The sequence below is a fragment of the Muntiacus reevesi genome, chromosome 7, assembly GCF_963930625.1.
Source record: "Muntiacus reevesi chromosome 7, mMunRee1.1, whole genome shotgun sequence".
NCBI classification, from domain to species: Eukaryota; Metazoa; Chordata; class Mammalia; order Artiodactyla; family Cervidae; genus Muntiacus; species Muntiacus reevesi.
This window is the reverse complement of record NC_089255.1, coordinates 84,149,409-84,174,981: the sequence shown is the minus strand read 5'-3', so window position 1 is coordinate 84,174,981 and position 25,573 is coordinate 84,149,409. Positions and strand designations below refer to the sequence as shown.

The following is a 25,573-nucleotide window of genomic DNA, read 5'->3' as shown; positions in this document are numbered from 1 at the left end:
TTTGGAAGCAATCCTGTCATATACAAGACCAAACACCTGCCATGTTTAAGAGGGCAGCTTGAGAGTCATAGGGAAACTGGACTGAGTCTTGGTCTACAATTTATCAACCATGTAACCTCCGTGACTATTTTAACCTCTTTAAGCTTCAATTTTCCCGTGTGTAAACTGGGAATTAAAAACAGCATCTCCCTTGTTAAGTTGTTGCAAAGATTAAGTGAAATAATTCAGACAAAATGTTCAGTTCATGGTATGGCCATGTGAAAACTCACTTAAAAAAAAAGTTTTCTACAACCATCAGAACTGTGATTGAGACTGTTCAATATGAACCACTATCAGGTAGCCATCCAAACAGAAGCTTACACAGGTCAATTTCAGAGTATGCTGAAACTTGCTAATAAGTTAGAGAGGTAAGAGTTCCAATCTGTCTGAGGTCTACTCTTTTACTCAGGTATCAACTGCTCTGATCTATATATTATTGGGCTGGACAAAAAGTTCACTCCGGTTTTCCCTTAAGCTATAATGGAAAAATCTGAATGAACTTTTTGGCCAACCCAGTATCTATTTTCTAAAGAGAATAAAATAATTTATGATATACTCAATTCCCTCAGAGTGAATTCACCATCAGTAAGAAAATAGCCATAAGTACTTCTGATAGGTCCTACAAGCAGATATGGTCTTTTTAACCAGACTGTTGCTGCTGCTGCTGCTAAGTCACTTCAGTCGTGTCCGACTCTGTGCAACCCCATAGATGGCGGCCTCCCAGGCTCCCCCGTCCCTGGGATTCTCCAGGCAAGAACACTGGAGTGGGTTGCCATTTCCTCCTCCAATGTATGAAAGTGAAAAGTGAAAGTGAAGTCGCTCAGTCGTGTCCGACTCGTAGCGACCCCATGGAGTGCAGCCCACCAGGCTCCTCTGTTCATGGGATTTTCCAGGCAAGAGTACTGGAGAGGGTTGCCACTGCCTGCTCCGTTTAACCAGAGTAATTTATCCTAAAATGTACTGCAATACATAAAGTATTTCCCATGATTACTAATTACATTTAATTATCTTAACTCTGAAGAAAAACATCTACAGACATCCAATATTCTTGGTGATATAAATGTATAATCATCCCCCTTTTTTCCTCTAAGGCTAACATACATACAGAGCACCTAAATCAATGAATCTTTATATGTGCATATACTCATGTAATCCCCACCTAGTTCATGATATAAAGCATTTCCAGCATTGCAGAAAATTTTATGTCATCCTCTGGTCCCTACCCTATACTGAACGTAACTACTATTTTGGTTTCTATAACTAATTTTGCCCAGAAAACGTTTAAGTCTTAACTTGAAAACTTAATTAGAAATTTCATGAATAGAAAAATATTAGCACTCTACTAGACATTAAAACAGTGATAATGTATTGTACTGTACACCAAACACGAAAGGAAATAAACCCACGTGGCTCCTTTACTACTGACTAAACTGCCACCCTCCCAGGGTTTTCATTACCACACGTCTAGCTTCCTGTCTGTGCTGCAGCAGAAGTGCAGATGACTCCAGATTGCTGATGGTGAAATACAGGGATTCAAACTCAAGAAAGCATAAGACAGTGAAAAAGCATAGACTTTTGGGTCAGAGAGACTTTAAGCAAATTACTTTTCACATTCTCAGTTTTCCCATATAAAATGGGAATAAAATGACCTACTTTCTCATAAAGGTGAGATGAAAAGGTGTATAAAACATATAATTTAGTGCCTGACACACAGCAGGTAGTCAATAAAGGATAACTACATATATAATTACCGGCATTTGGGCTGGACAGAGACGCTGTGGCCACAGGTTTCCGTTTCCTCTTGATGTCACGTGAACATGGGGGCCCCAGGTGTATGTTTGTCTGTCTGCAGATATGAGGAAGAAAAAATACTGCTTTAACTGTGTAATTCTTATTGTAAGACATTACGTTCAGCCCAGATGAAACTCCTCACCCATTACGGACATATACTAACAAAATGGGCACCACCCTTTGTCATCAAGTGTCAGTACAAGATTATTCAGAATTAATTCTAACTTATTCTTTACACACAGTATATACCCATTTTAAACTTATTACCTGAATTCAGAACAGACATTCAAGATTAATTTCAATAAATATGTGCTTCATTACATGCTGATTTTGTACAATTATTTTTCATAAAAACTGCAATTGTTCTAAACTTGTTAATGAAATACTTACTCCCAAGTGGTAATATATTGAAAAGTTTAATGCTGCATGAACAGAGACATTTGCATAGAATTTTAATGGCAGGTTTAACACTTCTATCAGTACACATCTGGATTTTTAACAGTGACTGTATCGCAAAATAAGTTTAGTTTCTGTGATTTTAAAAAATATTAATTTATGTGCTAACAATAGGTTCCCTGAAATAAATATTCAGCTTATTTAAAAAAGAAAAAAATAAGAATTTCAAAGCTAGAAAAGCAAAAGATTCTCTGAAAGGCAGTGGACTTAACACTGAAATTGCTGGCAGGCTATTTTATTTAATTTTTATTTTATATTGAAGTATAGTTGATTTAATATCTGTCAAGATGGCACCCACCAGAACAAGACCCAGTTTTACCCACAGCCAGTCACCAGGAAGCTTCTACAAGCCTCTTATCCTCATCCATCAGACGGCATACAGAATGAAAATCATAATCACAGAAAACTAATCAAACTGATCACATGGATCACAACCTTGTCTAACTCAATGAAATTACGAGCCATTTCTGTGGCTGTGTAGGGTCACCCAAGACAGACGGGTCATGGTGAAGAGTTCTGACAAAACGTGGTCCACTGGAGAAGGGAATGGCAAACCACTTCAGCATTCTTGCCTTGAGAACCCCATGAACAGAATGAAAAGGTGAAAAGATGACACTTAAAGATGAACTCCCCAGGTTGGTAGATGCTCAATATGCTCCTGGAGTAGAGTGGAGAAATAGCTCCAGAAGGAATGAAGAGGCTAAGCCAAAGCAAAAACAATGAAAAATTGTGGATATGTATGGTGCTGAAAGTAAAGTTCACTGCATGTTAGGTCCATGCATCAAGGTAAGTTCGAAGTGGTCAAACAGGAGATGGCAAGAGTGAACATCAACATTTTAGGAATCAGTGAACTAAAATGGACCAGAATGGGCAAATTTAATTCAAATGACTATTATATCTACTACTGTGGACAAGAATCCCTTAGGAAAAATGGAGTAGCCCTCACAGTCAACAAAGAGTCCGAACTGCAGTACCTGGATGCAATCTCAAAAACGACAGAATGATCTCTATTCATTTTCAAGGCAAACCATTCAATATCACAGTAATCCAAGTCTACGTCCCAACCACTAATGTCAAAGAAGCTGAAGCTGAACAGTTCTGTGAAAATCTGCAAGACTTTCTAGAACTAACACCAAAATAGATGTCCTTTTTCATCATGCAAAAGTAGGAAGTCAAGAGTTATCTGGAGTATCAGGCAAGTTTGGTCTTGGAGTATAAAATGAAGCAGGGCAAAGGCTAACAGAGTTTTGCCAAGAGAACACACTGGTCATAGCAAACACCCTCTTCCAACAACACAAGAGAAGACTCTACACATGGACATCACAAGATGGTCAACACCGAAATCAGACTGATATTATTTTTTGCAGCCAAAGATGGAGAAGCTCTATACAGTCGGCAAAAACAAGACTGGGAACTGACTGTGGCTCAGATCATGAACTCCTTATTGCAAAATTCAGACTTAAATTGAAGAAAGTAGGGAAAACCACTAGGCCACTAAGGTATGACCTAAATCAAATTCCTTACGATTACACAGTAGAAGTGACTAATAGATTCAGGGATTAGATCTGACAGAGTGCCTGAAGAACTATGGACAGAGGTTCATGACATTGTACAGGAGGTGGTGATCAAAACCATCCCCAAGAAAAAGAAATGCAGACAGTCAAATGACTGTCTGAGGAGGCCTTACAAATAGCTGAGAGAAGAAGAGAAGCAAAAGGCATAGGAGACAAGGAAAGGTATACCCATCTGAATGCAGAGTTCCAAAGAACAGTAAGGAGAGATAAGAAAGCCTTCCTCAGTGATCAATGCAAAGAAATACAGGAAAACAATAGAATGGGAAAGACTAGAGATCTCTTCAAGAATATTAGACATACTAAGGGAAGTTTTCATGCAAGATGGGCACAATAAAGGACAGAAATGGAATGGACCTAACAGAAGCAGAAGATATTAAAAAGAAGCGGCAGTAATACACAGAAGAACTATAAAAAAAAGATCTTCACAACCCAGATAATCACGATGGTGTGATCACTCACGTAAAGCCAGACACTGTGAAGTGTGAAGTCAAGTGGGCCTTAGGAAGCATCACTACGAACAAAGCTAGTAGAGGTGATAGAATTCCAGTTTGAGCTATTTCAAATCCTAAGAGATGACACTGTGAAAGTGTTGCAATCAATATGCCAGCAAATATGGAAAACTCAGCAGTGACCACAGGACTGGAAAAGGTCAGTTTTCATTCCAATTCCAAAGAGCAATGCCAAAGAATGTTCAAGCTACTGCACAACTGCACTCATTTCACATGCTAGTAAAGTAATGCTCAAAATTCTCCAAGCCAGGCTTCAACAGTACTTGAACTGAGAACTTTCAGATGTTCAACCTGGATTTAGAAAAGACAGTGGAACCAGAGATCAAACTGCCAACATTCACTGGATCATAGAAAAAGCAAGAGAATTCCAGAAAAACATCTGCTTCACTGACTGCTAAAGCCTTCGACTATGTGGATCATAACAAACTGTGGAAAATTCTTAAAGAGACAGAACTACCAGACCACTGTACCTGCCTCCTAAGAAACCTGTATGCAGGTCAGGAAGCAACAGTTAGAACTGGACATGGAACAATGGACTGGTTCCAAACGGGGAAAAGGAGTACATCAAGGCTGTATATCGTCACTCTGCTTATTTAACTTCTATGCAGAGTACATCATGTGAAATGCTTAGCTGGATGAAGCACAAGCTGGAATCAAGATTGCCAACAACTAAGATCATGGCATCCAGTCCCATCACTTCATGGCAAATAGATGGGGGAACAATGGAAACAATGACAGACTTCATTTTCTGGGGCTGCAAAATCACTGCAGATGGTGACTGCAGTCATGGAATTAAGACACTCGCTTCCTGGAAGAAAAGCTAAGACAAACCTAGACACTGTATTAAAAAGCAGAGGCACTACTTTGGTAACAAAGGTCCATATAGTCAAAGCTATAGTTTTTCCAATAGTCATGTATGGATGTGAGAGTTAGACCATAAAGGAGGCTGAACGCCAAAGAATTGATGCTTTTGAATTGTGGTGTTGGAGAAGACTCTTGAGAGTCTCGTGGACTGCAAGGAGATCAAACCAGTCAATACTAAAGGAAATCAACTCTGAATATTCATTGGAAGGACTGGTGCTGGTTTCAATAATTTGGCTACCTGATGCAAAGAGCTGCCTCATTTGAAAAGACCCTGATGCTGGGAAAGATTGAAGGCAGCAGCAGAAGGGGACGACAGAGGATATGTTGGATGGCATCAGTGACTCAATATACGTAAGTTTGAGCAAGCTCCAGGTGATAGTGAAGGACAGGGTAGCCTAGTGTGCTGCAGTCCATGGGGTTGCAGAGAGTTGGACACGACTAAGCGACTGAACAATAAATACCTGATTTACAGTATTGTGTTAATTTCAGGTGTAAAGCAAAGTGATTCAGTTATACATATACACCTAGCCATTCTTTTTTATTTTTTCCATATAGCTTATTACAGAATATTGAGTTCTTTGTGCTATACAGTAGGTCCTTGTTGATTATTTTATATATAGTAGTGTTTACATGTCAATCCCAAACTCTTAAATTTATCCCTCCCCCCAACCTTTCCCCTCTGGTAACAGTAAGTTTGTTTTCTATGTCTGTGAGTCATTTCTGTTTCGTAAGTATAATTCATTTCTATTGTATTTTAGAGTCCACATATAAGTGATATCATGTATCTGTCTTTTTCTGACTTACTTGACTCAGTCTGATAATCTCTAGGCCTATCCATGTTGCTGCAAATGGCATTATTTCATTTTTTATGGCTCAGTAATACACCATTGTGTGTGTGTGTGTGTAGTACACATGTATTTTCTTTATCCATTTCTCTGTCAATATACATTTAGGTTGCTTCCATGTCTTGGCTATTGTAAATAGTGCTGCAATGAACACTGAGGTGCATGTATCTTTTTGAATTACTGTTTTCTGCAGATATATGCCCAGGAATGGGACTGCTGGACCATATGGTAATTCTATTTTTAGTTTTCTGAGAAACCTCCATTCTGTTTTCCAGTGGCTGCACCAAGTTACATTCCCAACAGTGTAAGACGTTCCCCTTTTCTGTACACCCTCTCCAGCATTTGTTATCTGTAGACTTTCTAATGATGGGCATTCTGACTGGTGTGAGGTGGTATTTCACTGTAGTTTCAATTTGCATTTCTCTAAGTATTAGTGATATTGAGCATCTTTTCATATGCTTTTTGGTCATCTGTATGTCTTCTTTAGAAAAATGTCTATTTAGATCTGCTAATTTTTTGACTGGGTTGTTTATTTTTTTGATATTGAGCTGCATGAGCTGTTTGTATATTTTGGAGATTAACTGCTTGCTGGTCACTTCACTTGCAAATATTTTCTCCCATTCTATGGGCTGTCTTTTCATTTTGTTTATGGTTCCCTATGCTATGTAAAAGTTTTTAAGTTGAATTAGGTTCCACCTGTTTATTTTTGGTTTTATTTTCATTACTCAAGGAGGTGGACCCAAAAATATATTGCTGTGATTTAAGTCAGAGTTTTCTGACCATGTTTTTCTCAGGGTTTTAGAGCATCTGGCCTTACACTTAGGTTTATAATCCATTTTGAGTTTATTTTTGTGTATGGTGTTAGAGGGTGTTCTTTTTTTTTTTTTTTTTTGCATTTTCTTTTCTTTTTCTTTTTTTTTTCTTTTTCTTTTTTTTTTATTTTTCAGTGGGTTTTGTCATACATTGATGTGAATCAGCCATAGAGTTACATGAATTCCCCATCCCGGTCTCCCAGCTGTCTAGCTTTCCTAGTACAACTTATGGAAGAGACTGTCTTTTCTCCATCGTATATTCCTGCCTCCTTTTATCACAGATTGATCATAGATGTGTGGATTCATTTCTGGGCTTTTTATCCTATTCCACTGATGTATATTTCTGTTTTTGTGCCAATACCAATACTGTTTTGATAAGTGTAGTTTTGTAGTAGAGTATGTGGTCAGGGAACCCAATTCCTTCAGCACTCTTCAGGATGACTTTGGCTACTTGGGGTCTTCTGTATTTCCATACAAATTAAAATTTTTTGTTCTAGTTCTGTGAAAATGCCATTGGTAATCTGATAGGGATTGCATTGAATCTACAGGCTGCTTTGGGTAGTACAGTATTTTGACAATATTGATTCTTAAGAACATTGTATATCTTTCCATATGTTGTGTGTCATCTTTGATTTCTTTCATCAGTATATTAACAGTTTTCAGAGTACAGGTCTTTTGTCTCCTTAGGTAGGTTTATTCAGAAGTATTTTCTTTTTGATGTGATGGTAAATGGGACTGTTCCCTTAATTTCTCTTTCTTATCTTCTGTTGTTAGTATATAGAAATTCAAGAAATTTTTGTGTATTAATTTTGTATCCTGCAACTTTACTGAATTCCCTGATGAGCTCGAGTAGTTTTCTGGTAGCATCTTTAGAATTTTCTATGTATAGTATATGTCATTTCCAATTTGGATTCCTTTCATTACTTTTTCTTCTCTGATTGCCATGGCTAGGATGCTGGTATGCTATTTTAGTTCCCTGCTTCCTCCTTCCTCTCAACCTAGACAGATCCTACCCCTGATTAAGGACCAAGCTGAGTGAGTCTCACATCTGCACACAGCTCTCCTTGAACATTCTAGGCCTTATCGCCCATTACTCATTATTTAACTGGTGTATATGTATCTGATTTCTCTAAAGAGGCTAACGTCCTTGAGAACAAGGACCACGTTTACATTTCTTTCATAATCTTCCAGTGACCTATCAACTTCAGCACAAGGCACATAGCTGACCCCCACTAAGTATCTGTTGACTAAAACGGATATGAATGAATAAAGGTTTTAAAAACAAAAATTCTCAATTGTACACTTACGGGGGATTCAAATGGCAAATTTTTTTTTAGCCATGCCACACAGTTTGCAGGATCTTAGTACCCTGACCAGGGATCAAACTTTGGCCTATGGCAGTGAAAGCAGTCAGTCCTAACCACTGGACCACCAGGGTATTCCCTAAAATGGTAAATTTTATGTTATGATATTTTAATACAACTTCAAAAACACCACCAGAGTACAAAGCATATACAAAAGACTCTAATAAAATTATATCAGATGAATTCCTAATTGGTATGAATAGGTAGTCCTAGCTGGGGAATCAAGTCTCATGGCTTAATAGCCTTAAAAATGAAACCTCAGTCAAATCTAAGAGAATCTAGTTAGCACAGCAACAAGACTACTGTTGAATAGGCAAATTTTCCTATTCAGAGGTCCCCAATCTGGCAACTTGCACAGTTTAAAAGCATATGGGGATGTGCACCCACATGCTTCCTTCTCACCCTCACACACACACATATACTCTCTCTCTTTAAATAGCAAAAGTTTAAAGAGTCAATTCAGTTTATAAACAAGAAAAAATAAGAATTTGACTGAAATCATAAGAAATATTTTAGAATGCAAAGAACACTACAAAAGGCAGATATTTACAATATAAAGCCTATGGTCCAAAAAATTCCACCTAAGTTTCTTTTTATTGATCATTCGCATCTATATGGCAAAAGACTGTAAGTTAGGTACTCCATGAATAGTTAATTCTGAAATCCCAAGTGAAATGTAAGCATAAATATGTAAAATAGCAGAAATGATCTATTTTTTATACCTTACAGAGTTCTGGGAATAAGTCTAAATCAGCATGCTGATTTAATAATAAGAAACACATAAGACAGAATGTCAGAGGTAGACAGGTCTAAATGTAGAGGTATTAATTGCCTTTGAAGTCAAAGACACGACAGAAAAGAAAGTGACACTACAAATTTTGTTTCTCCTCAAAACAGCGAAATGTACAGAATAGCGCTTCCATCTTTTCCACAAGCAAGGTGCTTGAGTAAATACTATCCAAGCCCTTTGTTCTAGTTCAATCAAAAGTGAAAGTGAAAGCTGCTCAGTCTGGTTTGACTCTTTGCGACCCCATGGACAGCCCATGGACTTCTCCAGGCCAGAATACTGGAGTGGATTGCTGTTCCCTTCTCCAGGGGATGTTCCCAACCCAGGGATCGAACCCCAGTCTCTCGCATTGCGGGCGGATTCTTTACCAGCTGAGCCACCAGGGAAGCCCAGCTCAATCATGCTTCTCCTAAAGACCTGGAGAAAGAGAAAGTCAAGCAAAATGGTAACAGTTTACAGCCATGCTCCTTTCTTCTTTACCTTAAGCTCACCAAAGGACTCTTTAAAATGTTTCAGATTAAACATTAAACCCATTTCTTCAAACTAAACTATGTTACTGGACATCAAGACAGTGGCTACCCTTGAGCTGTGGATAGTGGAGGAAAAGGGACCGCGACCAGTAAAGGCTCCAAGGAACTTGTGGGATTCTTTCTGGGAATGTTCCATTTCTGGATCTAGATGCTGGGTTACCTGGATGTAGCTTCATGAAAATTCATCAGGTGTGTATTTCTTTGTACATATATTACTTCTCTGTACATATATTATCCTTCAGTAAAAAGTTTAATTAAAAACTATTGCTTCTTCAAGGTCAATGTTCATGAAATGCTAAGTTTTGACAGATACAAAACAAGCATAAGAAAAACACTCAAAGGGGTTTTAAGGTAGTAATTCTCAAAGTATCAACATGAGCTAAACAAAACAAACACTGCCTTTTATTTACACATCATCCATCATTTCACAGCTCTGCGTGCTTGATACATGTCAGCAAGGTGGCTGAGGGCACATATTATCACTCTTTATGGACCTAGTCAGTAATATTTGTCCCACATTTTCAAGGAATGAAACATTTTAGAATAAAAATGTTTACATTTTAAACCACTTTAAATGGAAATGTGATGGGTTTTTTTAATGCTTATTTTAGTAAAATGAAAATAAGTATTACTTGCCTACTGTTCTACATACAGGTATCCACTGCACTATACAGTGCAACATTCTGAGGAGGCTGCTGTGTGCTCAAGGTGGTCCTTGCACCAGCTGCCCCCTGGGCCTTGCTTCCTGGATCCCCCACTGGTCTCTGCTCAGTGATGTTGAGAGCTTCAGGGTTAACTGTCCCTACATTAAATGACTTGCGACTGCGAAAGTCTTCAGCCTGTCACTTCTCTGCAGTAAACAGTCTACTTCTACCATCCCATTCCCACTCCTAATTGTTACATCTTCAAAGTTCATAAATTCCTCTTAGGAAAGAACTAGGGGCTTTCTGAAACCAGATAACACAGTTAAATCGATAACATTATTTTGTCATAAAAGTATGTAGTTCTGTGTGGACTATTTCCTTTCTACTCAGGAGGGGAGTTTTGCTCCTTTCACTGTTCACTGAGTTACTACCTGGTGGGGGAGATGATATGGTGGTGAACAAAACAGTCTCCTCCCTAACGGGCTTTATAGCCTGGGCCCACTTCCAGAAGCACAGCTTTCCCAGTTATAGAACCTGTAGAGAAAGGAACTGAGGCAGGCCTAAAGAGACGTCACGCTCAGTCCTAAAATTCAGGTTAGCGCTCCTTCCCTCTTAAAACATTTCTCTTAAGACCATTTCCAGGTTGGAGAGTTATTTCGTAAGAGGCAGAATAACTTCACAACCTAGGGCTGAGTAACAACAAATATTGTGTTGTTTTCAGTCTGACAATGTCGCTGTCTCTTAAGACAGAAACTGAAAAGGGACAACACACAGGTGAGGAGCCATCACAAAGGACTGGGCAACAGTCCCTTCTCGCTGGCTCACAGACCCCGATCCTTATCCACTGAGTGGTAGAAAATTTAACTAGATTTCTTTTTTTTAAACCCTTTTTTTTCTTTTAAAGAGCAGTACAAGTTGCTCTTGTGTGGTGAACCATGTACTGTGTGAGGAGGGAGGTGATCGTTCAATTATGCAGAGGCAAAAAAAGGCTAAGTACTAGTTAAGCTAAAGCCACCACCAAGTTAAAACTCCCTTCTCAACTGAAGTGTCATATGGTTAACAGAATCATGTAAGGAGCTTTTGCAAAATACACATCTCCCACCATGCAGGGATGGAAGAAGAATCTGTAATATGTTTATTTTGAAATTCTACCTCAGGTAATTCTGATAAGCTTCTACCTACTGTGAAAATTACTGAGCTTAAAAAAAAACAAAACTCTCAAGGCCAAGCTAGTCCATAAAATAGATCTAAATATTTAACTTAAAGAATAACAGAATGACTAAATGAATATAAATGTAGATGAAAAATGTATTTATTATTCCCCAGTATGCAAGCAATTAACCCAGAGAAAAGACAGACTACGTTCTGTCTCGTCTGATCTGGGCCTCAGTATTCTTCGGGCACTACTTCTTTCACAGCATGAGTGCTGGGTCAGTCCTTCTCCTAAAAGCATCACATTCAGCAGCACTTGCTGAAAAGATCTGGGGGCGGTGGGGGTGGAATGAACATTAAAGACATTAAATACAGTCTTTAAAAATTCTTACTTCAGGAAAAAAAATCACTAAATTCACATTGTAACTGTGAAGGTGAATGCTGAAGATTAAAAATTAATTGAAAGAGTATTCTGTATATTCACACGTAAACACGTCTATTTTATTTTTTACTGCAGGTAACTAAAAAGATCAGGTGAGTTGTTAAAACTGCGGTGTTACTTAGGAAACTGGGCAGGTCACTATGTCCTTGGGGCAGGAATGTACTTTAAGGGGAAGAAAAACTTACTTTGAGAAATACATGCATGTTTAATACAACCAGTGTTGGCAAAAAATAAATAACTGAAGTGACTGCTTTAGATTTAGAACAAAGATGTTTAAAGTCATTTCTAAGGGAAGAAAACAGTCTTCCTCTGTCAACAGCAAACTAATTTTTAAGGAATGGTTCACCTTCAAAAACCACTCATTTTTAAAATTCATTGAAAAGTTCATGTTTTGGTATGAAATAAAAATAAAATTTATTTTAAAGAGATATTTATTTGCCGTACTTTTCCTTTAAAACACACAAATAAGTAACACCAGGAAGAAACTATTGATATTTCTAAAGACCAAAGGTCACATACATCATATATTCCAATTATTCCCCTTAATTACTAATCTATTCACCTCGATTATTTTTAACAAAAATTTATGAGGCCTACACTGTGCTGGGTGCAGAGGTTATACACAAAATGACTGAGCCAGGGGTCCGTTCACCAGGAGCTCACAACAGAGGGAAGGCGGCTGATGCATAAAGAGCTAACAGGTGATACAAGACACGGAGCTGTAATCCAGGAGCAAGGGAAGTGAGAGGAGAACAACAGAAAAGAGGATTAACCCTGAGGAGCACAGACCCCTTCCCTCACGTGTGATTTTACCTTCAGGGTTAGGCGACATTTATTAAATACCCAGTCAGGGAGATGTATCTTCACAGACTTGCACATATGACAGGATCCAGGCCTATGACACTAGAAACAGGAGTGTTGTAGGGAGGAGAGAAAACCACCCCCCGATCAGAGGACACAAAGGAGGTTTTAGGAAGAGACCCTGGCAATCCCACTCGTGTTTTCACCCAAACCAAACCCTCAGCAGTTTGTGACAAGCTGCTCGCCAGCACCTGGACATGCTCTGTAATCTGCTTACTTCCCTTCGCTGGGCGAAGGCTGGCACATCCTGAAGCTGTCTCATGCCACCCACAGGAACAGAACAGCTCCATATCCATTGGAAGGATGGGTATATTACAGTAGCAAAACGAGAGAGAGAGAAAATGCTTTCATCATTCCACACCTGGCAGTAAGATGCCAGCTGGCTGAGCGCTGCTATAAACAAGACTGTCCAACGGAGGACAAAAGATTCCAGAACTGTGCGCTACAGAATGGGAAGTTCCGGTAGGAGTGGGCTGCCTTATGGACAACATTTCAGCGCAAACATTTCCTAACACATGACTGAAACCAAGCACTAAAGAGGTGAGCAGAGCTGCTGTGCATCACAGCATCCCCAGCAGACAGAGGACTAATAAAAGGTTCTCTCCCCCAAGCCCTGAGGTAAAACCTGAGGCTGTTTACTATGGCTCCAAAGGTCAAAATTAATAGCATGAATTGAGTCTTCTTTTTGCTCTTTGAAACTCCTTGTCAAGCGGCACAGCCAGCTGGGCACACAACTCTGATATGCAGATCACAGCGTTTGTGAACAGATAAAATGAATTACAATGAGTGCAGCCCATCATATTTCAACTAACAGGAAGGGCTCTCTTCTTCACCCAAGTGCTGTCCAAATGTCTTCTCTTACAGCCCACTTGGGGTCATTTTAAACACCTCGAGAGTCTATACTAAATACTCATTAGCAATGACTCTGGAAGCCAACTCAAGGTTTGTAAAACTGCAGCTATCCTTAGAACAGGGTAGTGTAGTTAACTATATAACAAAAATAAGTATCAGCTACCAGTATGCTAAATATCCAAGTATATTATTTCATTTTGATCCCCACCAGCCCCCAAAATAATGATATTTTCATTTTTAAGGTGAGGAAATTGAAGGATGGGGAGGTTAATTCTTGTGCCCAGGTAAAAGCCAAGACTCTTACCTGAGTCTGCCTCAAACTAATATGAGATTAAAAACTTAAAAGAAGGAATAAAAGAAATGGTGATATACTATGAAGTGATCACCCAAAATAGAGGAAAGATCAGGAAAGTTGAAGAAACTCAAAACTGCCGCAAGATATTCAAAAACTACAACTGGCGACTTGTGCATCATACAAAGAGATGTAGCAATTTATAAGTTCCAGTTATGGTTCTCTAAGACAATAATGGTTTAAAAAAAAAAACAACAACTACCTTTCAATCAATAAATCTCTCATTTTGGAAAAAGCTGCCTACAGCACTAGTTCCTTATTACCATTATGGGACTGTGTCCTTGACAGCAATACCAGCGCTTCCACCAGAACACCAATCACACCATCTGCTGTCTGAGCAGCAGCAATTCTTAACACTGGCACCCGGCCTTACTACTTTAATAGCAACAGCCCAAGGCCAGCAACCAAAACAACCAAACCCAAACAGCTGGCTTACGAATTTTATCCACATATACCCTGCCCACGATCCAGCTACCCACAAACCCACCCACCAACTCTGCCCATTTGCCCACCACCGCGTGCTGGGCACCGTGCTGGACCCACCTGCAGCAGTTCTCCAACGTAAGAGAAGCCCTGCATTGTCCCTTCCACACAGAACTGTGCTCACAGCACCCAAGCACAGGCCAATTATGAAATGGGCTTTCCTGTTAAGTAAATTACAAAGCACCAATCATAAAACCATATGCATTTAGGGCAACAGTTCCCAACCCTGGCTGCATGTTAGAGATACCTGGGAGCTTCAAAATACTGCCAATGCCTGGGCCTCATCCCAGGCCAATTAAATCAGAATCGTGCAAAGTCGGGGACCAGTCTGGATATACCTGTGTTTTTTTTTTTAAAGCTTCTCTTGTGACTCAAAAGTACAGCCAGGGTTGAAAAACAGCAAACTTCAGTATTTTTAGGATGGTATTTCTGAACACCTCTTAGCCCACAAATGAGTTAGGTGGTATAAAGACCACAAAGGTTCGCGCTCACTGCACCCGCCATCTGGGCGGTATTAAGATGATACGCTGATAAAATGTTCTCTTAAAATCAAGTCCCCATTATGTCTTTGTTTATAGCAATGGAATGCTAAACAAGAGAGTACCTTGAGGTCACTCACCGCCCCCCAGCGGCCCCAAGCCTCACTTGGAGAAGGCTCTTGCAGTGAGGAGGTGCTTGAGGAGCCCTCCCTCTCTCGCAGCTGAGGGTTTGGGGGGGAGTTGAACCGGTCCCATCCAGGCAGGAAGCAACCTCAGCTCAGTAACCCGACAGGAGGAAACCTTCACAGTTCAGGCATGATTATCAAACTCTTTGTGCTCTTACAGGAGAGTAATTATAGGCATGTGAAAAAAGGGAAGCACTCCCCGAGGAACTCTTCCTCACATGCTTCCCAAGAGGCAGTAGGGCCATTAAAAATTCCATGATGAAGAGGAAAAACAGCCTGGGAACAGCCAGGAGGCAATACAGCAAATTAATACACCAGGCCTCCTCGGGGAAAGCTGTGATAAAACAGGAAACACTTCTCTCTTCGCAAAATAAAATTATACCGCTAATGATAACATAGTCACCACACACACACACGCACAAATCGTTCTAATGATGGGTGTGAAATTCCCAATGCTGCCCAGATGCTTTGAAAGGAATCTTTACGGCAAATAAAATGAAACAAGAAGACAAAATTTCCATTCAAAACAATTTTTAATATGGCAATTCACCTGCTTCTTCCCTAATACCACTGCTCTTTTAACAGTCCTTCCCTAGGTGCCAGGTTTTGTTAAATGGTCCACTCTTTGCAAAGCCCACCATCCACTTCTGAATCCAACTGCATCCAGTCAGCCACACTGGAGCTAGACTGCTCCTTCTCTGCTGACCGCTTGTCGGGCAGGGACCTCACTGTTAAGGAAAACAGGGAGCCCCGAGGTAAGTGTCTCATCACCCACATTTCCTAAAACCTGTGGCAGTCACTTGTGCTGACCATTTCCCACATATTGGGGGTTCCCAAACTTTACTGCTCGTGTGCCCTCATCAGTAAAAAATCTGAACAGTCCTTATATATATAATACATACACATAAAACAACAATATGTGCTGCTAGACTAATATATGTATAACTTTAAAAATAATTTTAAGAATAAGATAATAAATAAACATAAGTTAAAAAATGTTCTTCCCTTGCCCCAAAGAACCTTCATGTTTGCAACCCCACTTTGTATCCACCGCCCCAGGAATGATGTCAGGCAGGACAAGGATGAGCTGTAAGCGTCCACACTCTCTCATCCTACTTTCAGCAATAGTCTGAAGCAATAAGCATTATCTCCACAGAGCTGAATGCACCAGAAACACGGCCTCGGCTTCCTTATGTTTCCAAATCTGGCCACAAGCACGGCCAGTAAGAGAACAAAGATAATGATGTGGATAATGAGACACACAAAGAAACATGAAGCTCACACCCACTCCAACTAGGATGAGGCCTTAAAGGCAATAGGAAACCTGACAAAAGCGTGGCTATATCAATCTCAGCACAGCTCAAGGCAGCAGAAGTAAGGGGAGGAGGACAAATAATCCACCTTCAGTTTCTGACATGACACAGTGTTACTCATATAGTCTTCCTAAAGAGCACACATGGACATTATTTTATTTGGTATTAAGAAAAGTAGCCGGAGGACTGCTTTCCTATGAACTGCAACTTCATTTTCCAAGACGGCCTGAGCACTACCACCTCTAAGAAAAGCTCCCTGAGCCTGAGTTAGGAGCTGCTCTTCTAAGTTTCTATCACTCCGGTGGACACATTTAGGTACCTGTCTGTCATTCCTAACTGTAGTTGTCCATTTCTTTAGGATAGTATTAAATATCTAAACAAAGTACCTGGCACATAGTAAAGTGAAAGGAAGTGAAAGTGTTAGTCACTCAGTTGTGACTGACTCTTTGAGAACCCAGGGACTGTAGCCCACCAGGCTCCTCTGTCCGTGGGATTTTCCAGGCAAGGATATTGGAGTGGGTTGCCATTCCCTTCCCCAGGGAATCTGTCCCACCCAGGAACTGAACCTGGATCTCCTGCATTGCAGGCAGATTCTTTGCCATCTGACCCACTAATGAAGGTTTCCCAGGAAGGCACATAGTAAGGAGTCAGCAAATGATGAATGAATGATGGCTAAATAGCATGTGACTAAGAAAAGGCATTACAGTAGTTTACTAATATCCTCTAATTTTCCAAGCTCTTACTTAACACCATGCGTGACAGTCTCTCTTTTCAAAAGATTTTTCCTACTGAAATACTACTTTTCCAGTAGAAGGCCAGGCAGGCGGTTATAGTGCAGAGTTCATTATTACAGGCCATAGCAAATATCCTAACTATATCCATGAAAAAAATAATTTCTTTGTGCAGCCTGCCCCCCAAATCTATGAATATATCCGCTTAACAATGTGTTAGGAAGAATAAAGAAAAAAAAAATCATTGGAACCTTGGAAAGAAATTCTTTGTGCCACGAGAAATAATAAAAGTTCTATGGTTCAGCCTATTAGCTGCTCCTTGTGCGTAATAACCCACTAGGGCATGCCATCATAGAAACCATATTTACTCTGCATTTCACCCAACTTGAGAGAATGTATATTCAGAGGCACTGATTTCATTCTGCTATGCAAGTGCAGGATTTATCCTGACAAATTCATACTGAATGCCCCGTAAGTGCCAGACCACTGTGTTAGGTGTGGGGGACGGACTTATCAGGGAACAAGACAAGGTCCAGGCACTCTGAAGCTTAAGAGTCTAGTGACAGACAAGAGGAAAAGTAAGAAAAACAAAACAACAATAAAGTCATTACAGACTGTAATTAAAGCTCTAAAGGAAAGAGAGAGATAACGAGCAGTGAGAGGTACAGGCAGGCGCTTTTACACAGGATAGCCCGAGGGGGTCCTCCCAGAGGAGGTGGCCCCAGCTGCAGTGAGAAAGAGCCAACCACAGGAAGAGCTCTAAGACGGCAGTCCAGCAGAGGGAATGCGTGTGAAGGTTCAGCAGCAGGAAAGAGTTGTGAATCTGAAGAATAAAACAGAGCTCCCAGGCACAGCTGGGTCTCTCCCTCAGTGAGGAGGAAGAAGTCTATGAAAGGAGGCTGGACAAGAAGGCAGGAGTCAGATCACAGAGGATGAGTCAGAACTTAGGTCAAACCTGAGGTTTTAAATCATCTAGTAAGCCATGGGACCACAGGAAAGATACTTCAACACTCTGCCTCAGTTTCTGCCTCTCTAAAACAACTCCTGACCTCAGAAAGTTGTTGAGAAATCAAAGTGGACAGTATACACTAAGATACTTTAATCTGAAAAGGGTTATAAAAGGACAACAGTATCATCCAGAAAAAAACAGTCACTAGAACACAATTACCTGGCAGAGCAGTGTGCTGGTGAACATCTTCGGTGAGAAGCATCAGCAAGAACATCCAGGGAGTAAAGGGGAGAGAGAGGATTAAACTGCAGGAATAAATAAGATTATTTCAGTAAGGCTTACATGAAACAGACCTAATCCTAAAGGGCTACATGCTACTTGTTTACTTTTCCCCTTTGACTCTTCAACTCTCCTGTCATACCACAGACACCGTTCAATCAACTGCACAGTCAGCAGTGTACCCACAAATGTAGTGTAACTAATCTAACCAGCCTCAAAAACAGACTATTCCTTGGTAAGCAGCAATTTTTCAAAAACTTCTGATACATAATAAATACTTAAGTGGCAGAATACAGTACTTTCTAACTGACATAAAGGGAACTTATGCCTACTGATTTTCAGCCCTTGTTCCCAAGAATACTAGCATGAAATTACCGTGTCCTTATCCTGGCAGATGTTTCCAGTGAATAACTGGTTAGCACAAACCAGCAGCAGTGTAGTGGAAACAGAACTAGATTAGGAATTAGAATATCCAACGTTTAGTTCCAGCCTACCACTGAGTTGTCATATATTAAAAACTACAAATTCTCTTTGGGCTTTACTATCCTCATCTGTAAAACAGATGTATTACTATCTGTCTTACCTATTTCATGGGATTACGGTGAGGGCTACATAAAATATTGCTTTTGCTTTAGAAAGTAATTTCAGTTTCTCATCTGTAAAACACCTATTCACCTCAAAAGCGGGGGTGGGTGGTGGCAGTAAGGATCAACTGGGACACTATATAAAAGTACCTCACTTTATGTTGGCTAGCCTTCTTTGGATTTTTTTCCACAATAAATACTCCTCCCCACCACATTTCAGAAATAAATATATATGAATACTAGAAGAACAGTGAATGGTGTTAATAATTTCAAAAGAACTTAAAAAGTACACAAATAAAGCAATTGTCTGTCACAGAGGTTCCAGTCCCAGTGCTGTCTGACTTTGGGCAAATAGTTTAAACCTCATTTGTAAACAATCCATCTCATCTGTAAATAACAGGTCTGGATGAGATGATCATCACAGGTCTCTGTGCCTTTAGATTCTGAAGGAAACACAGTTGATACTCTAGCATAGCAATCCCCAAACTTCAGTCTCTGACATTCCACCTTAATGACTCTATCTGCCCATCACCTGCTCTACTACTTATTTCATATTTTCCATCATATTAATTTTTACTCAGCATTGTCATCACTATATTTCTGTGAAATAACAAGTTTGATAAAATGATTACATTTTTCTATAAACTATTATAACTAAAGTAAAAACTGGGTACCCACATGCCATCTAGAATCATATAGATTCATACCAGTTAGGTCTATCTCTGATCTAGTCCATTTTGAAATAGTAACTTCAAGACAAAAATTCCAAGTCTAAAAAGTATTATCAACTTATTAACAAGCTAATAAGCAGAAAAATCAAAACACCTATCAGTATTCATCTACTTTACAACTAATCATCAAGATGACGCAAACTCTCCCAACAAGACTCAGAGGCTCGGACATTAAAGGGCCACACTGAGAGCCACGGACAGTGAGTTTAAATCAGGTCCCTTATAAAGTCCTAGACGTGCCAAGGGCCCCTCAGGAGCAGCTGGGGAAAAGAGTAAGAGGCTCTAAGGCCTCAACCCCATTTCACCCAAAGCAGCTCTACCTTCCTCTGCTTCATGTGTTTAGGATTCAACATTGCATTTCTCAGCATGGGATGCTAATACTGAACTCAAAAATAGGCAAATGAAGTTCATTCTGATTTCTTACTGCAAAGTTTAAAACCAGAATAAAAACTGGATTCCTATGAAATATGTTACAAGTAATAAAACAAAGATCACAGTTGAACCTAAAAAGGGGAACTGGCTCTTGTTCTTATTAGTGAATACTAAGATATTTTTGGAAAACAGTTCTCCAAGAAAATCAGAATAACTTAAGGAACAGGAACCTTACCTCATGTGCACAAGCAGAAATGTGAGGAAAATCAGAAGCCAAGGCTTTATTCTTTCTAAAGAAAAGGAAATCAAATGATAAAGATGACAAAGAAAAATAATCTTACCTGATTTCGTTCTCTTTTCCCAGCTGATGGTAACCAGAAACTAAAGAGAGGGAGAGAATAAGAGGAAAGAAAACAATAAAAGAAGTGGTAGGAACATTATTAGAGATGAGAAGATAAAAAAGATATTGAATTAATGAAGTGAAGAAAAAAGAAATCAGGAAAAAAAATGGAATCAGAGGAGAAAAGGAGATGTTAAATGTGTATGAACTTTTTTTTTTTTTTGGCAGAAAATGACTCTTTAAAGTAAAAAGTTGGAATACAGAAGACTGGACACTAAAACAACTCAAGATGATGGTGTGAAACCAATGCACTCTCAGCTGTGTAGTGAGAACAGGATCCCAGTTCAACAAGAGCACAGACCACACCTTGTCAATTTTATAACAACCAACCAGGCTGAAAGGATATAGGATCATAACTGGACACTAACCATGATACAAACTAGAGACACCAAAGAGGCAATCATGTTAGGAGGCAAGGCTGTCACAAGAAAAGGTAGAACGATTCTTCTGGAGCTACACACAGGCTCTCCAGTAGCACTTATCATAGTAGTTAGAACAAAAAGATATTTCTCTGTCTAGAGGTTTAAAAATGGGAAGTGCATACAGAAGAGAATACAGAAGCAATCACATACTTTGAACGAAAAAATTTTAAAAGATGGAAAAACTGATTTAAAATATAACATTCTCATTAGAGGCTACTTTTATAACGGAGCACCTAGAGATATAAAATGCAAAGAAATAAAAACTAGTCTAGAAAGGAAAAAACAATCACTCTCACGAACTTAGCATGTTAGCCATGGCATAAAGTACCAATCTTTAAGATGACCTCATTCAGTTCTACAACAGAATCTCCAGGTTTCTTCATAAAACATTCTTCTGCGGTCTCCTCCAAGGAACAGGATAGGAGAGCACCGGTAAATACAGAAGCACTTACTCTTTCTGACGAGGGTCACTAATGAGGTGGCCTATCCTCTCAGTACCCAGATTACTTATGCTGGACTCCTGAAAAGGCAAAGAAGGTAAAACAAGCATTAAGTATGATCTGTCACCAAACTCACACCTTCCCACGATTATACCAGCAACCCCAAAGCACATGTCAGATGTCAATCTTAAAATCCAATAGCAACTAGACAGCTTTTTGTGGAACTCTACAGGGCTGGTTAGCTCAGTTGGTTAGAGCGTGGTGCTAAGAACGCCAAGGTCGCGGGTTCGATCCCCGTACAGGCCACTCTCCTTGACTTCCCTGGTGGATCAGACGGTAAAGTGTCTGTCTACAACTCGGAAGACCTGGGTTCAATCCCTGGGTTGGGAAGATTCCCTGCAGAAGGAAATGGCAACCGACTCCAGTACTCTTGCCTAGAAAATTCCAAGGATAGAGGAGCCTGGTGCAGGCTACTGTCCATGGGGTTGCAAAGAGCTGGACACGACTGAGCGACTTCATACCTTCATACCTACTGTAAAAGTATTGCATATTATTCTAGACTTAGTTTTTTTTAGTGCTCAAAAAAAGTCTTTTTTTGAAACTATGTATAGTATTTTAATATAACCTCCTGGACTTATTAAAAAATGTCAAAATAGAAACAGCTTTTAAAAAATCCAACAGCAGCCAATTTTTAATAAGCCAGCACACCAAGATCCCTAGAGTCATTCACTTAAAGCCTCAAGAGCCTTCATAATGTGACATTTACAGAGTCCTCACTAGGAACACCTAAGTATCTACTGACTAAATGTATGCATGTCAAAAGATTCCTGAAACTTATAAAAATTATCACCCTGTATTTGGTCTGTTAAACATCATCTCCTAAAGTAAAAATACAAGTTTGTATAAACTGGTTCTTAAATTAGTGGTTCTCAAGATTGTAATACAAAATCATACCCATACCACCACGAGCAATTCAGAAACTAATCATCTCTAAGAAACTGGAAAATGGCAGAAGGCACTCACCCTTCATTTAACTTGAGTACATTTACAGTGAGTATCTATCACAGAACTTGGGGAAGCGTATTGACAGTACATAAGCAAGAGTTACACGCATATGAGGACTTGTTAAGATGAAAGAGCATAAGTCATGGGCATGAATGTCAAAAATGTCAAGCCTGTTACTCAAACACATTTGTTTCTGGGCCAACACTATTATCTGTATTCATCTGTGTGTGGATTAGCCTAAATATGAGGGTACACATTTCAGCAGAACTGGCTGTAGAAAAATTAACTTGGAGGTTAGATTTTGAGTGGGAGTGGAGCTAAATGAAAATGCTTCCCATACTGTATTCTTCCTATTTTTCACTCCTTACACCTACGCCTCTTGGTCACCGGCACAGCCACAGTAATGCAGCCAAGAGAAAAGATAGGTGAAAAATGAGCTATTTGTTACAGCAGAAAAATTATTAACTTAAAGTGCCGTAATGTTTAAATTTACAGTTTATTACTGTGTAAATTACAAGCAGTACTTTGCGTAATTAGCAGCTCGCTGGCAGGGAGCTGTGAATGAAACTCATTATTTATGATTACAATTTAGAAAAAGAGGAGAGAGATAGGGGAGGTAGAAGAAGGGGGGCAGAACAGTGACCTCTGCTAGAAATGACAAATATCCCTTTAAGGTGATGAAGATGAATTAACCAAGTAAATATTATCCTATTCATTTGACATCATTATAGGCACATCCAACAGGCCCTACTTTCCTTCCAGGCAAGCTAAAGGGGGTCTCCAGGATGAAATTATTTACTTCCATGGGCGTGGAAGGCTCTTATTTTATAGGAGCTGAAACAAAAAAAGGTAGGTGTTAGGGAGAACACCATGTGTCAAGCCTAACCAATAAAGAAAAAAAGTCAAACCATTGCTCTGTTCCCCACTCCCAACATCCTGGGGCCTCCCTCCACTCCATGTCTTCCTACCTGCTAGCTGTCCTGTTAGAATAAGCTCCCACAATAGCAAATGCAGCCCTGTATTGTCTATAAAATGAGTAATCCAAAAGAAAAGATATTCTTCCAATAATCAAATATTTTTCTAATTACAAAATAGAATTTAAAAACAGATAAAAATATGAATTCATCTGAAAATAAACAGACTAATTTCTTTTGCAGAAAACAGTCCTCTGATTAATCTATAAAAACAGTAGCTCCCTGAAGGCAGGAAGACTATGGCTCTGATCACTACATACCTGGCTGGGCACAGGGCCTGTCACACTCAGGTACTCTAGATACTTACTAAATGAGCAAACATATCAATGCTCTAAAAATGCCTCTCCCACCCTTACTCTTTTCTCCACCACAATCTTCTCTGACTGGTATTGAGCCCCAGTCTTATTTTCAAGCTCAAAGCCAGAGTGAAAAATAAGTAATTAATTATATTTAAAAAGATAAAAGAGAAGTAGACCTGGGTTCAATTCTCTGTGTTTTGCCACTTCTATCTGGATAACATCAGACATTCCTTAACACCTTTGAATCCATTTTCCTCATCCTTTAAAGAAAATATCACCTTTTTAACAAGAGTTTTGGGAAGACTGTACTTTCCCAGTACAGTCCCTGGGAAAGGCAGAACTGAGTAAGCTGGTAGACAGTCCTCCCTTATGGCCAAGGAGGGATTTTGAAATCTGATAACAGGTCTTGTTTCCCATTTCTTTTTTTAATGAATTCTAGAATAAAAGACCAAAGTTAAAACAAAAGAAGCATTTGTGAATTCAAGAGGAGTCATAAAGAAGCCAAGAGCATTTCAACTTCTATAATAATAATATGATCAGCAGAGTAGAAGGGACAGAGATCGAGCCTCTAGGTTTACAGACCACTGACACTGTCATGACAGCCTTTGCTTTGTCAGAACTTCTGTATGAATCAAGCTTCATCTTTCATGTATGTATCCACTCATGTCCTATATAACATTCACTCTTGTGAACGTGCAAGATACATCTGGTTTATTAACCCCAAGGAGTTCTTCAGCACCTTTGATTACCAATAGGGTAAACAAATCTCTTGGGGAACATTATCCTCCCAGTGAGCCTAGGAAATAGTGAGAGCTATCACCTTGCCCACAAGCCTTCTTCGCCCTTTTCTGAGGCATCGAGCTGCAGCTCCAGGCAGACGATTAAAGCGAGCGTGGTACCCTAAACAAAAAAGAAGACAGACCTCAGTAACTGAATGCACAAGATTCATTAGCAGTGATATGCTTCTAATACACAAAGGCCTTTCAAATGGGATCTTAATAGATTGACCCTTAAACTAGTATCATTAGGCTACTTGCCAAGTATTTACTATTCCTTTCTCTTTGTCACCAGTGGTATGATCTTAGGCATGTCCTTTACCCGTGACCTAGGCATCCTTGTTTATAAAAAGGGAACAATCATTTGCTCAGTCCTCTTTTACAGAATTTCAAGACTCCATGAAACAGCACATGGAAGGTATTTTATAAACTGAAAACACTACATAAATATAAGGTATTCTCAACAACTTCTAATTAAAAATTAAATGTTAGCTATCATCTCACAAGCATTCTAACTCAGGAGCTTCCCTGGTGGCTCAGGGGTAAAAGGAACTGCCTGCCGGTGCAGGAGACACAGGTTCAATCCCTGGTCCAGGAAGATCCCATGTACTGCGAAGCAGGTGAGCCTGCGGGCCACAACCACTGAGCCTGAGCGCTAGAGCCCACGGGCCGCAACAACTGGGGTCGACGTGCCCTAAGCCCGTGCTCTGCAACAAGAGGAGCCACGGCAATAAGAAGTCTGAGTGCCACAGTGAAGACTGGCCCTTGCTCACCATAGCTAGAGAAAAGCCTGCAGAGCAATGAAGACCCAGCACAGCAAAAAAATAAATAAATAAACAAGAGTATTTAAAAAAAATTTTTTAAAGACATTCTAGTTCATGAAACAGGTAAAAACAAATAGCATGTATAATATAATCCCATTTTTCTAATTGCTGTATATGTTCTATACATAGAAGAGACTACTGGAAGAATCCACATGAAAATGTTATCAGTGAGTCTGTATGTGGGATTACAGGCCATTTAAAGTTTCTTCTTTCTAGTCTTGCTTGTTTGCATGTACTTTAAGTAGTCCATAAAGGACTTTTATGAATGGTCATTGATGTGTTTATGAAAACTATTAAGGTACCAAATGATGTGCCTCGGCCAGGCGTCCTTACCAAGAACCGACTGCTTTGAGAAGGCGTTTCAATCACCCAAATGCATAATGAAACACCGCAGAGCAGGAATTTACAACTCTTAGTACAAAGCTGCCCCGACAGATGCTCAACATACACTTG

The 25,573-nt window shown here is 39.6% G+C and overlaps 1 protein-coding gene and 1 non-coding gene across 6 annotated transcripts in view; one reads left to right on the top strand and one right to left on the bottom strand.

The window, feature by feature from the left end:
* The window catches only part of GPATCH2L (G-patch domain containing 2 like), a 66,781-nt gene that overhangs the window by 16,767 nt on the left and 24,441 nt on the right, over positions 1-25,573 (bottom strand). For 2 of the 5 annotated variants that reach the window (XM_065941737.1, XM_065941738.1), the window contains exons 5-9: positions 24,341-24,420; positions 21,255-21,322; positions 20,216-20,270; positions 18,234-18,319; positions 1,791-1,885 (exon numbers count right to left, since the gene is read on the bottom strand). In XM_065941737.1, coding sequence (XP_065797809.1) covers positions 1,791-1,885; positions 18,234-18,319; positions 20,216-20,270; positions 21,255-21,322; positions 24,341-24,420 — 384 coding nt within the window. Of the gene's footprint in view, positions 1-1,790; positions 1,886-15,576; positions 15,750-18,233; positions 18,320-20,215; positions 20,271-20,321; positions 20,362-21,254; positions 21,323-24,340; positions 24,421-25,573 lie in introns of those variants that run through there. The other 3 variants (XM_065941739.1, XM_065941741.1, XM_065941740.1) reach the window with 3 other exon arrangements.
* On the top strand, positions 21,475-21,548 carry TRNAL-AAG (transfer RNA leucine (anticodon AAG)). The gene has a single exon. It is a non-coding gene; the product is annotated as a tRNA-Leu (tRNA).